This window comes from Atta colombica, unplaced genomic scaffold, assembly GCF_001594045.1.
Source record: "Atta colombica isolate Treedump-2 unplaced genomic scaffold, Acol1.0 scaffold210, whole genome shotgun sequence".
Classification (NCBI taxonomy): Eukaryota; Metazoa; Arthropoda; class Insecta; order Hymenoptera; family Formicidae; genus Atta; species Atta colombica.
The window spans coordinates 2038505-2052117 of record NW_017259306.1 but is presented as its reverse complement, the minus strand read 5'-3'; the positions used below and the strand labels follow the sequence as shown (position 1 = coordinate 2052117).

Genomic DNA, 13613 nt, shown 5'->3' with positions numbered 1-13613 from the left:
TGTGTGTGTGTGTGTGTATGTGTGTGTGTATATATATATATATATATAAAATAGATACAAAAGGAAAACAAATAAACAAACTGTAGAGAAAAGATATAAAAAAAAATTTATAAAATAAAAACTTACTGTTCATAAAACTCTTCATTTTGAATGAATTTCTATGAGACGTAGGTCTCACGATGTCCAAGAATCTTATACACTTAATGTCAATGCATATTTCCTCATCAAGATATGAGATATGAGGTTTCGAAGATGTATGAGAAGATGCGCTGTAGAAAATAGAAAATATGTACGTAAATAGACATTAAAAAAAATACATAACGTATAAAATGTATAATCAAAATTTTATAAAAATTGAATAAACTTACTGTCTCTCACACCTCCTGTTGAATTGAAACGTAATATATAGTTCATAGTGTAAGATGTTTTCAAGGATGATATATACTCTGATACAGTAAAAGCAATCTGCTCTATGCAATCTCTAGGAGCGATTGTCCACAGAGCGATTGATGTAATAAAACTTATGTATCATAAGTTTTCTTTTTTTAAATAGTGATCCCCACAAATTTTCAGAAACTTCGCATTCCACTGAATCCTCAGCGTATGTAGTGAACCAACTGACTGAATCAGTAATGTCGCCATAAGTCTCACTAATTAGTGTTCACAATTTCACATTTTCCAGGAACATATTGTATTATAACAAGTTCTACAATCAGAAAGATTTCAAAGATCCACATAAAAAAAAGCAATTGCAGGGATCAAATAAACAAAATGACACATAATCATTGCTGGATTCATATTTTATAGTTTGTAACATAATTTGTCTGTATTTGTATTGAAAGTGACCCGATTAAGGTCCAAATCTTTGTAACGGATTGCTCAATTATATTAGTATTAATTATTTAACTTTTAAATGATAATGTTAAAAAAAATTTATACATACGTTCATTCGTACATACAATATGTACGTGTGTACTTAATGTGCATACGTACATATTTAATTTAATTTAATTTTTAATTTAATTTATTTGTGCATTATTTACAAAATAACAAAAAACATGACGACTACAGAGAGTAAACGAGAAAAAATTAAATGTAAGGTGCAAAAATGAGACACCAGCAAAGTCTCTCTAACTCCTACCAGAAAATGAGAATAAAGAATTACAGTATAAAAAGCGCCAAAGCGAAAATAATAAAACATAAATTTACAATAGTCATATTACATAGTCCGAAAGTTGGATTATAAAAACGTAACATGACATAGCATAAATTTAAGATACATTAATATTGAAAACTGAATACAAGACTGAATATAGTAGTAGTGAACAAGTAATAAATCGGTAGCATACAATAGCAGTGCTCGAAAGCTGAGAGATGACGCAGATGCGAGAGAGAACGTCTGCGATCATAAGAGATTCAATGCTTCGCAATAAATACGCAATATCGAATACACATACATACGTAAGTATTGGATCATCCGGAAAGTTCGTGCCGACTAAAATTTAAATTTTAGTATATATTTATTAAATTAAAATTTTCTGCGTTTCAATTTTCCTTCAATATCGGCACTTTCCGAACGACTTAATACTTACCCAATACTTTCCCAATACTTAATGTGCATGCATACGTTTATACATACATATGTTTATAAAAATACGAAAGGCATAGCAAAACATCATCAGGTTTATATAATCCATTAACCAGACTGAATGATCCTATGTGTATGTAAACAGCGATAGCGTGACCTTTCAGCGTCTTCCCCCTCTCTTTTCCTGTGCCTATGAGTATCCCCTCTAATCCTATGAATTAGAATTCGCCTGTTAGCCTTACCCGTAACGTATACAACAAAATAATGGATTATGTTACAAATATTAATTATAGTAACTCATGTAGTGCGAACTAGAGTTTTCTGTGTAACAAATATTCAGTTCACATAGCTTATCTTAATCTTTCAATGTTTTTCGGCGTATATCTTATCTAACTTTTTTTTAGGATTAATCTTCACAACTTTGAAGACTGATTATTATAAATAAAATAAAAATAAAATTGAAATCGTTGAATATTATTACACGTAACGCGAAGTATTAGTTACGCAAAGATTTCGAAATAGTGAGTTCACGAAATATTGTGAACTCAGTGTGGTTTACAACTCAGTGTGGTTTACAACAATTTTTTTTGCAAATATTATCAATTTATGTAAGTAATAATTTCTCTCACTTATGAAAATATTTTTATATACATATTTTTTGTAATATAAGAGAATATATTGAATTTTTCATTTGATAAAAATTATTATTGTAAAAAATAAATAGATATAGTATAAATATAGAATACAAAAAAAAATTTCATTTAAAACACAATAATATTATATTTTGTTCTTAAAGTTAAAAATATCTATTTTCTGGAACTCTAATTTAAAATATTTTTTAACAATTTACAAAAAACAAGCAGTTTTAAACAAAAAATACTTTCGAAATTTTTGTTCATTCTATTGTGTAATATTTTTTTATTAACAAAAATATATACATTTGCTTGTTACTATTATATTCCTGAATTTCGATTTAAAAAAATGATTACAATATGTTTATTTTTGTAAAAATTATAAATAAAATTTATTGAGTATACGCGATACTTATATGAATCGTTTTTAAAAAGTCCAGAGACGCTAAAATATCTCGAAAACAGTCGACTATAGCAAAATATATGTAAAAAGCAGTTATACTAAATGAAATGTACTGATGATAATAGTTCTACTTTGGGTGGAGTCACACAAAATGATCAATGAAGGTCAATTTGAATTTTTTAAATGGAACCCTCCATGTTTAATTGTTACTCTTATTTTCATTTTTACTAAAAATAAAAATAAAAATAAAAATCATATCCTTTAAGCTTTCGTATAAATTTAGATAATGATATATTTGTCAAATTCTAAAAAAAAGATTTTATCTATCAGACACTTTAGATTAGATAATACAAATGTCGGCGGTGTATTGTAATTTTCAAACCTCATAATCCGAAATGTACTTTAACAAAAATAATACTTTATTATAGTTTTGGAAAGCTCTTGAAATAAACTACAAGAATATGCATAAAAAAAAATGGAGGATTCTATATAAAAAATTTAAACAGACCTTCATTGACCTTACGTACTCCACTTAAAGTCGAGTTATTATCACTATTATATATATTTCTATAACTATTTCTTATGTATATTTTGCTTATAGTCGATCGTTTTCGAAATATTTTAGTGTTTCCGGATTTTTTGAAGTCCGTATATTGTTTGCGTAGAAAACCGTAAAAAGGCATTTTAGGATTAAATTTAAAACATTACAAAGTGTACATATGTCAGTTTTATTTTTCTATGTATCATCATCAATAATATGTTCAAGATTCCAAAATTGTAAAATTATTTAAATTCATCTGAATATTTCTAAATTTATGCTCTTTTATAATTTTTTCTAAATTTATCTACGCATTTTATGATTAACATATCATTATCTTTTAAGCATAATAAATCAAATATTGTCTGGGTTTTTTGTAAATCAATAAAATTAAAATTTATATATATAAGTATTCTTAGATATAAGTATTCTTTGCGTGTTTTTTTATGGTTTTCGAAGAATTTTCGTTGATGCAATTTGCCTTTTAAACTATAGGTGCAAGTAAGTGTTTCAATAAACATTCAAACATGATGGCTTTCAAGTTTACTAAATCATGGAGAAGCATTTTCCAAAACAGGTATAATGGTAATTAAATGTATTAAATCGTAAATTATCTATAATAACCGTAATAATCTATCTCTTGTAAGTACAAAGTGTTGCTGTGCGTGCCTTAGTGTCGAGACACTACCAATGTCTTCAGATATATATATTTAATCGTGTCTAAATTATTTAGATATCTATAGTTTCTTATCTTTAAAACACATGCTAGAGCATCAAAATTATACATTCTATGTATAATATGTATATTTTATTTAATATATAATAATATAATATAATAATATTTGTTCAATTAAATAAAAATCATAGACCATTTATTATAGATTATTAAGAAACATCGTATATATCAATACAATCGCCAGACCAATTTCCACGGCGGATCAAAAGGAAATCGAACAGTTTAATGCTTTTAAAAACTTTTGGTGGGATATGAATGGTCCATTAGGAGGCCTTCAATTATACAATTCATTCAGAATACAATTTTTGAAAGATGGATTGATAAACGCTGGATTTAAAATACAAAATCCAGATTTTCCATTAGAAAAAATAAAAATTGTGGATGTTGGCTGTGGTGGAGGTATATTGGCTGAGAGTTTAGCTAGAGTAGGAGCGCAAGTAACTGGAATAGACGCATCCGAACAATTAATAAAAGTTGCTAAAAATCATATTAAATTGAATCGCGATATATCAGAAAAAGTGAATTACATTTATACAACTGTAGAAGATTTTGTTAATAAGGAGAACGAAAATAGCACATATGATGCTGTTGTAGCTTCTGAAGTTTTGGAGCATGTATCAGACCCACAACTATTTTTAAAGGTATAATATTATAATAAAAAATTTATTTAATATAAATACTACAAATCAAATGTTTCCCAAATATTGTGTATAGGAATGTGTGAAAATTGTGAAACCTGGAAAGTCAATTTTTCTAACGACGATAAACAGAACTTTAACATCTTGGTTGTCTACTATTATAGCATCCGAATATATATTCGGATCTATACCTTGTGGTACTCATACATGGAATAAATTTATTACTCCACATGAAGTTCAATGTATATTAAAGAACTGTAAGTTTGATCCTTGTTAATTCTAAGAAAAAAATATTAAAAAACAATTTGTTGAATAAAAATTATATCTATATGCCTATATATCTAATAAGTGTTTTAAATTATAAATATTTCTTTTTAATCCTTTTCGTTTTTCTGCAGATGGTTGTGAAATAAGATCGATTCGTGGCACGAAATATAATCCAATGAAAAATAAATGGTCTTGGTCATCAAGTCTATCTACTTTTTATTTACTACATGCAATCAAACAAAAAGAAATTGGCATATAAATAGTTTTTGAAAAACAATTTGTATTCATAAATATAAAATATTATTTTAATATTAAACAAAAAATATAAGTTAAAATGTCTTTATACAAATTTCACAGCATATAAAATTATATTTTCGATGCAAAAACTTTCGTTCTTTTGATAATTTTGTAATTCCATAATATTTCATGCATTTGCATTATTTCTCTACGTTGATAAATTTTCTTATTCATAAATAATACTTCTTGAGTATTTTACACACACACACACACACACACACACACACACACACACACACACGCACGCACGCACGCACGCACGCACGCACGCACGCACAAGATTATTTAAACTATTTGTTTTATGTTTATTTGATGTATCTTGAACATAGAAATAAAAATATTTATCAGAAGTAGCTTATCTATGTTTCATTACCTATGTTTTCCTTCCTTTTCTTTGAAAAAAGCAGTATATAACGTATCTCTATCATAAATTATCTAATACTTTACAACGAATCAGCACTATTGCATACTCTAATTATAAAATTATTAATAACAATTAATAACTTTATAACTATCAAGATAATTTTATACTGACGTTAATGTTATAAATATCTGTGTTATAAATAGTATTGCTGGAAAAATTGTTCAATGCATGATATTTTATAATGCAGAACGTTAATCGTGACTCACGCAATGTGCAAATAGAGAAGGACAACTATAAAGCGTATATATCTAATCTTTATCATATCTCTCATATTTATCTACATAAAAATTTTTTAATAATTTTGTAATCATAAAGACGTGATGCGTTGCTAATATTGTTTTTTCACATTTGTATAAAAAAATTATATTTTTATATTTATTTTTATCTCTACATAGCTCTAAATTTATCGGAAAATTAAATTTATTTTAATTTATTTTTTATGTTTGGTAATAAAAAAAAACTATCTCTGAAAGATAATTATTATTGTGAAGAATTACATTTTCATGTATTATTTATATGTAACAGTGAAATTTAATATATCATGTATCTTCCTTTTTTCATTTTCAAATACGTAGTCAGATTTGAATGAGTTAAACTCAAAAGAAGATAATTGAATTGCAATTTATCGTTTTTGAAATTCGTTCTTCATAGCCATAATTTATCCTACAAGATCTCCATTAAATAAAATCGTTTATATATTTATTATAGAGTAGAGCACGCACAGGTATCGTCTCTCTATTTCCCGTACCCTGTTATCCGAACGCGCCTTTACGATCCGTCTTCCACATTTCTTCTAGCAATAAAAACATTAAGTATACTTGCCAGCACTCCGACGAAGTATACCTCTTGCAAAATGTTACGGTCTACTACAGTTCGCTCGCGAGTAAATAGAAGCTGCGAAAGGTGTGTGATACCTATTTGTACAGGAGCTCAATGTTCTTTCTTTAGTATAGTGAGCTTGCTCGTTACATCTCAACGAATTGGCTTATTTTTTGCCCTAATTGAGATACTCAGGGAAATTATTAAGTCTTGTGCTGCGCATTTGTCTAGCGGGAGAGAGTGCATCCTCTGGATAATAATAATGTTCCAATAATGTACCATTATATTCAGAACCCTAACGTGTTTCGTGCAGCTAAAATTAGTACATACATTTTCAGCAGCTAAAATTAGTACATACATTTTCAACTAATTAGATAATTTCTCAAGCAATTTCAACTAAGTATGTTTATTATTCCAATCAATATATAATATAATATAATCAATATATAATATATGTACCAATATATAATAAAGCTCGAAAGCTAGTGTCGAAAATTAACTTACGCATATATGCATATTGCGCATTTAAAATTACGTTCTCGTATTCATGTTTCTAAGCATTTTCAGCATATTTCTAAACACTTTTTCGGAAAATACATGACTCGTTGAGTATCAATCAAATATATTCACCTTCAATTGCATATCATTTTGCCTCGCACACTACCAATACCGGACTCCACTGACATAAGAGATTATTTCACTTATTTTATTACATACTGTTATTTTTAGTGTTAGATACATAATGCATATAATCACGAAGCCTATTACTCCGCGAGTGCGGGCGGGCGGATGGAAAGAGCATTCATCCCGTTTCGTATCGTTCTAGCTCTTGGCATCGTATTTTAACGATATCGATAATTTGGAGAACCGCAAACCCCCTGACGTCACTGGTACATCGAAGCATCTTGCCGGCGCGCAATCCTTCCACCTTCCTTTCACCCTGTGGACCGATAATCTCGATCAAAAGGATATTAGCAAGTAACGAATTATAGGAATTTCGGCAAATTAGATATTGAGCGAATTGAAGGATTGCGTTACTAATTCCACCGAGACGCCGATCGTTACGCCAAGATTTATTCAATCGCTGTCACGGAGCAAAATCTCGGAGAAGATTTTACATCTTTACAGACACAACGTAAAATTTGTATCTACACGTGAAAGCGCACATGTTTTCAGCAAAAATTATGAACGTCCAATAGAACTTGGTCCAATGGGCCAAAGAATCCAACGTGCTTCAATGAAGTTTTGCTTGTAAAACACACGAAAATGTTTGTTTGAAGAAAAACGTTTTTCGTGTTTACGAGATGATAAGTAATCATCATCCGTGTTTAAATCGTCGTTACGAATAGTCGCATCCTGCCCTTTCCTTGTCCGATCTCATGGCGCGGCGCCGACGATCCAGCCGTCGCGGCTACACACGTGGCCTTCTATTTTGCTCCATGCCAATCTTAATATTATCCTTCGAATTATGGCCCTAATGCTATCCATGATACGCGTTCCCACTACACGTACGAGCTATCGGCTAATGATCGAGCACGAAATTCAGAGCGATCTCTCCTCCGCCGGACGTCGAATTAGTATTAGGATACCATCTGGATTATTTCGCAACTTTTGGCAAACGGCGTGATTATTCGTCATTTTCATTATATTTACGCAACGAGCGTTTCATTTTTATTATCTCGATAGACCCTTATACGTGTATTCAAAATAAATAATACCGATCTCTTAGCTTTCCAGCGAAAGAGTCACGCCAACGCAAACGTCTCCTGCTTCTTTCAACAGGCCAATGGCTCGTAATTATTCGCCTAAGTTCACGTAAGTTTCGCATTGAACATGCTACATGCGGATATTTCGCAACGTCACGGACGGGTGACTCCGCCATCCGTCGCGAACACGAGACATTGTCACGAGATCTTGCCATCGTAAATCTTCGGCGCTATATCGACGTGGTGAAGTGACGCGAATGATATTCGCCCGTCGGCTAGAATGCATTCATATATCGCGGCACGTATCGTGTCGCTCGTAGCCTGTCCTGGCAGGAAGCGGCTGGCTATACACGGCATAACTTGTAGCCGTGTCGTGATAGCGACACTTCATAAACATGGACTGGCGTCATGTCGCGGTGGTACCGACGCGAAGCACTTTACATCGTCGATCGTTATCCGTCCGTGCCGATGGACATCGACATTGGACGCCCGTTGCGTTTACGACCCGCTTGACGTGAATATACATAGACATAGATCGAGAAATTATGACTCTTCATTTATTTAACGAAACTTTATTTTACTAACATATTTAAACATTTCATTTGCATATATTTGTAATATAAAATATTACTATTTGAATGATAAAAGGCAGATTATTGCCTTGATTATTTATTAAATAATCTTATTTTATCAATTAAATACCACTTATGATACATAGATCATATAATTAGAGAGTACATATTATATTCTTCAGTATTTAGTTGAGTAAAATAACGAGGATACAAAATTATTTCTTCAATATATCTTTCAAAGGACGTAAGAATATAATATTACAAAACATACGCAAATATTATTATGAATTCATCAGTCTAATTAATCCGAAAAAAATATTGTAAATAATACGAATCAATTGATATGTAATAATAGTAATGGAGATTTTGAAATTCGTATAAAATTAGTCGCAATTCAAATTACAAGTTTCATTATCGTGCATTGTACAATACAAAAATTTTTAACTACTAGCGAGTGAATCGCTAGAACGATATAATTCAAATTTCATTTATTTACAAAAAGCAAAAAACATAATGAATCAACACAAAGACTCAACTGAAGTTCACATGTTCAGTTCCAATTAAATAATTTAAATGGACTTTACTCTTTATATAATTTAATATTGATTTTTTGTTAAAGTAAAAATGCTCGTATATATTTTCAATTGATTTAATATTGATTTTTTTTTATTAATTTTATCAAAATTGTATTTTCTAGACTGTATAATAACGCTAAATAATTACATAGCGTAAATATAATGAATAAATTCACTCATCAATTCCGCCAATGTTGATATGATTCCGCCAATGTTAATATTGCAGGACAATCTTATGCCAGGAGAAATCCTATAATACAAAACATATATATAAAATAATTTGATTATCTTACATTCACATGGAAATTGTTAAAATTCGATCTAATTCTGAATATCTATCGTGTATATTTTAATCATGGTCGGATAGTAACTAGTTAATAAGTTAAAAGTTAAATAAAAATAACAAAATTAATAGTTTATAATTAAATTCAGTTAATTTTAAATGAATTGATTATTAATTTAACTCAGTTGCTTTTAAACTTTTTAATTTATTAATATTTCTTTTTAAATTAAAGTTTTTTTATCTCTTTAAAAATGCCAATTTATTTTCTATAAAATCTTAAACATTATCGAATTAGTTTTAAAAAAACTCAATGAATAATGGATATGACACTTATAATATTCAAAGATAAATATGGGTTGGGTCTGCATTAGGGAATGCTATCAGTTCTATTATGCCAAGTCTTATTTTACGTTAATGAGCGATAAAAAAAGAATAAAAACTTTTTATTTACATATAATTTTCAAAAAATTGCAGGCATGACTAGCACAAAGAGGAGTACAAAATTATTTATGTTTTTAAAAATTATTTTATTTTTCATTTATAATACAAGTATCAAAATACGCACATTCTGAGGAAAATAAATAACTTACCCAACTTTAATTTTAATATATTCGCATCATCATTACACAATTTTTACTTAGACTTAACTCATATTCTCTTAAAGAGAAATAATACAATCAATGAGATAAAGCAATCTATTTCAACTGATGATCAAAAATAAATAACTTATAATAATTTTTTGTAATGTAGATTAAAAACTTCAGTTCAATCTCCTCTCTAATTCTTCATTAATTTTAAAAAAAGTTGAACTGAGATTAAAGTTTAATTACACTGAAAAATAAGCTAATTAATCGGCAATCTTCATTGTATAATTCTTATATATATATAATTTGAGTAATGTATATGTAACTTAATTGAGTAATGTGCGCTTAATTTCTTATAGCACAAACAAGTTTATTTTTGATCGTAAAAGAAAACAGAGATATTTCCATATAAAAAAGTAAATAAACAATGTTGGATTCTTAAGATGTTAAACAAATAATTATATAATTAATAAATTACAAAATATATAATTATATAATTATTATAATTACCGCGTATTCTTAATTGCCCGTCTTTTCTTTATTTATTATTTGTTTATTTTCAGATTTCAATATTATTCATTTTTATAATTCCGTAACCTGGAAAGTCAATATCTCTTAAAATCTTATGCTGTGTGATTCTATAATGTGTTATATGTGTAGTCGGAAATCTAATACCCGTATTCATAGTCAGATCTTATATTTAAAGTTTCCTTAAATTTAGATTGGAGCTTTGTAGCCAATGAAATAATTCATGGAGTATCTGAAGATAAAGGAAGCCTTAAATATAAGGCCTGACTATGAATACCGACATTAATGTTAATTGATGAAGTTAATCAATCAGCATTAGAGAAAGGGAGAGAAGGGGGGGGAGAGAGGGAAGTACAAGTTGGTTATTGTTCAACTTCAGCGATAAGATTTATAATTAGAACTATCGATTCATTCATAGAATCAGCATTAAACGAAGTGTTCGCAAACAAACTTTCAAAGAAAATTTCAGCAAAAAGGATTTTTCTACAAATTAATTTTGTTAGAAAAACTGCATTTCTCAATTAGCACCTCAATATAATAATGCAGAATATACAAGATGTTACCAGGTTAAATCACTAAACTCAAAATATGATAATGTGAATATAATAATTAATTAAAATATAAAATATGAATTCAGGAGACAAAACAAATTTTTTTTCTAGAAACTTGCTTTACAAGTAATGCTTTGACTCCACGAGTTACAAAACTATAGAATAATGTTGAAATATGTTTTATTTTGAAAATTGAAGATTATTGATAAGCTTTTGTTTATATTGTAAGTAATCAAAGCAAGTGTGCAAAAAAATTACAAATGCATATTACACATAATATCAGTTACTCATTTTTACACCAATAAATGTAATGCTTGTTTCAGGACTGAAGGTCATTAATTTGAACAAAACATTTAAATATCAATTAAAATACAAGAAATATCACTTATGGTCAAAGTTAAATGTTTAAATAATACATACATATGTACTTTAAATGATTTTATCTCGTAAGATAAGTCATAAGTATGACTGCATGCAGATTATACTTTTTTTTAATACAATCAACCTGAAATATTAATAATTTAATTAGATGCATCATAAAATCTGTAAAAAAACTTATTGTGAAATATATTATCTTGGCCAGCGATTTAATAATTACATTTTGATTAATGTAAAGCAATAAAGAAGAGATATGCCTAGATTATTTCAACATTCATTTCATTTATTCATTTCTAGTTTTAAAACTTATAAAAAATTTCTTAAAACATTTGTAAGCAAACTTTCAGAGAAAAGACTTTTTATTTGTTTTAAGATCCTAAATATTCATATTTCAAATTGACCGTGGTTTAATCCAGAAAAATTCTGTATATCGCCAAAAAAAAATGGTTGATGTGATAAACCGATTCAAAATAAATAATTCAATTGACAAGCTTTATTTTATATTCGTCTTATATAGAATTCTCAATGGAACATTAATTTTTCTAAAAATTAATCCTGCTGAAACCGTATTTTCTCGATTAATGTCTTAATAGAACTATAAATATAAGGTGAAAATATATACTCACCAATTTAGCTAATTATCAATTCATGATTCCCACTGAGCAGGACAATGTAATATCAGGAGAAATCTTGCGGAGATATGAAGATCCGAGATTAATGGCAATCATAACCTTGCAATTCATGGAAATTCAATCATGTATTATGAATATCTACAATTCAATCATGTATTATGAATATCTATCTCATATGGTTTTAAACTTATTTATATTAACGTTACATAAATTCTTATACTGATAATTAATCTAACGATCAACATAAATTCGACTGAAATTCGCGAAAAACAGAAAGATATAATTGACGTGAAAAACGCGATTGCAATACGTAAATTAATAGCGGATTCAATTGGATTTGACTAGGAAGTGCGCACAGGGGATCAATTCTATAATCTTGAAATGAGGTGAAAATTATAAAAGGAAGTGAATTTACTAGAATACTTATTTCATTGGTCAACACCTAGTAAATTTGCTCGCTTTTATAATTTTCACCTTGGAATCGATTCTGGAGATCAATTCTGTATCTTGAAAATATTTATTTATAAATATATCTACCTTATTTTGTGTATGACGGCTTTAAGATGAGTGCATCGATGTGCACTGAGTGCGTCTAATCGCTGCAACTTATGATCGGCAAATTTCATTGCATACTTCTATCGAATAAAACTCGATCGATCGTTACAATTTTTCTAATCTCTAGAATCGCAATCAAATTAAAGTTTCGATTGGTGTATTCAGATTTCATTGTAACTTAACAATATTTACAATATAATTAATTATCTAAATATTCTTTTTGGCACTTAATGTAAGGACACAATGATCGTTGCGTTCGCAAAGGGAAAGGATGAGCGTGCGAAGATGGAAACTTGGAATCTTGGGATTCTGTCTTCTGAAACTGCATCATCGGCGGAGCGACCGCGCGGTTTCAGCAGATAAGTGGAAACTCTGTAACCCGCGGGGCCGGTCGAATCCGTGACGTCGTCTACGTGCCGTGCCACTCTCTCAGTCTCGTATTCGACGCATCGTGCAGCGATATTGGTACTGCGAACGCATAACGGACGTACGAGGTATCTTTCGAAGGATCCATGCGATGCACGCTGCCTGTGGAACGAGTGCCGGGCGCGCTGTTTTTGATTCGCGGGCACGACTCGATGGAAACGCATATGCGATAAAGATTGCAGACATCGCTAGGTGTACTGAGTTAGATGGTGTCGAGCACATCGCAGCGGTGCTTCGATATTACGCGAAGAATATGGACGTAACGCTTGTAAGTCGTAAAAATTCATTTGCGAGGATATAACGTTCTATCGTTGTACGATCGTTCCGGTAGCAAGGTAAGGTTAAGTTATTGCAGTGCGGTGCGGACAATCGCTTCTCTTATCGGTCGTCACGCGACAGCACTGTGTAACGGCGCTGCTACGTAACGGCGAGGCGCGTATTTCAATTCGATGTTAGAATTATTTGTAATAAGAGTTAAAAC

General features: G+C 29.7%; 2 protein-coding genes across 3 annotated transcripts in view; both read left to right on the top strand.

Moving 5' to 3' along the window:
* Window positions 1-3681: 3681 nt before the first annotated feature.
* On the top strand, window positions 3682-5061 carry LOC108687628 (ubiquinone biosynthesis O-methyltransferase, mitochondrial-like). Its single transcript, XM_018193503.1, has 4 exons — window positions 3682-3738; window positions 4043-4538; window positions 4612-4792; window positions 4934-5061. The coding sequence occupies exons 1-4, from the start codon at window positions 3689-3691 to the stop codon at window positions 5059-5061; spliced, it is 855 nt and encodes a 284-aa protein (XP_018048992.1). The 5' UTR covers window positions 3682-3688.
* An 8055-nt stretch (window positions 5062-13116) lies between these two features.
* The window catches only part of LOC108687680 (obg-like ATPase 1), a 16190-nt gene continuing 15693 nt past the window's right edge, over window positions 13117-13613 (top strand). The window contains exon 1 of one of the 2 annotated variants that reach the window (XM_018193592.1): window positions 13117-13200. The gene's annotated coding sequence lies outside the window, so the exon portion shown is untranslated. Of the gene's footprint in view, window positions 13201-13397; window positions 13468-13613 lie in introns of those variants that run through there. The other variant, XM_018193593.1, reaches the window with a different exon arrangement.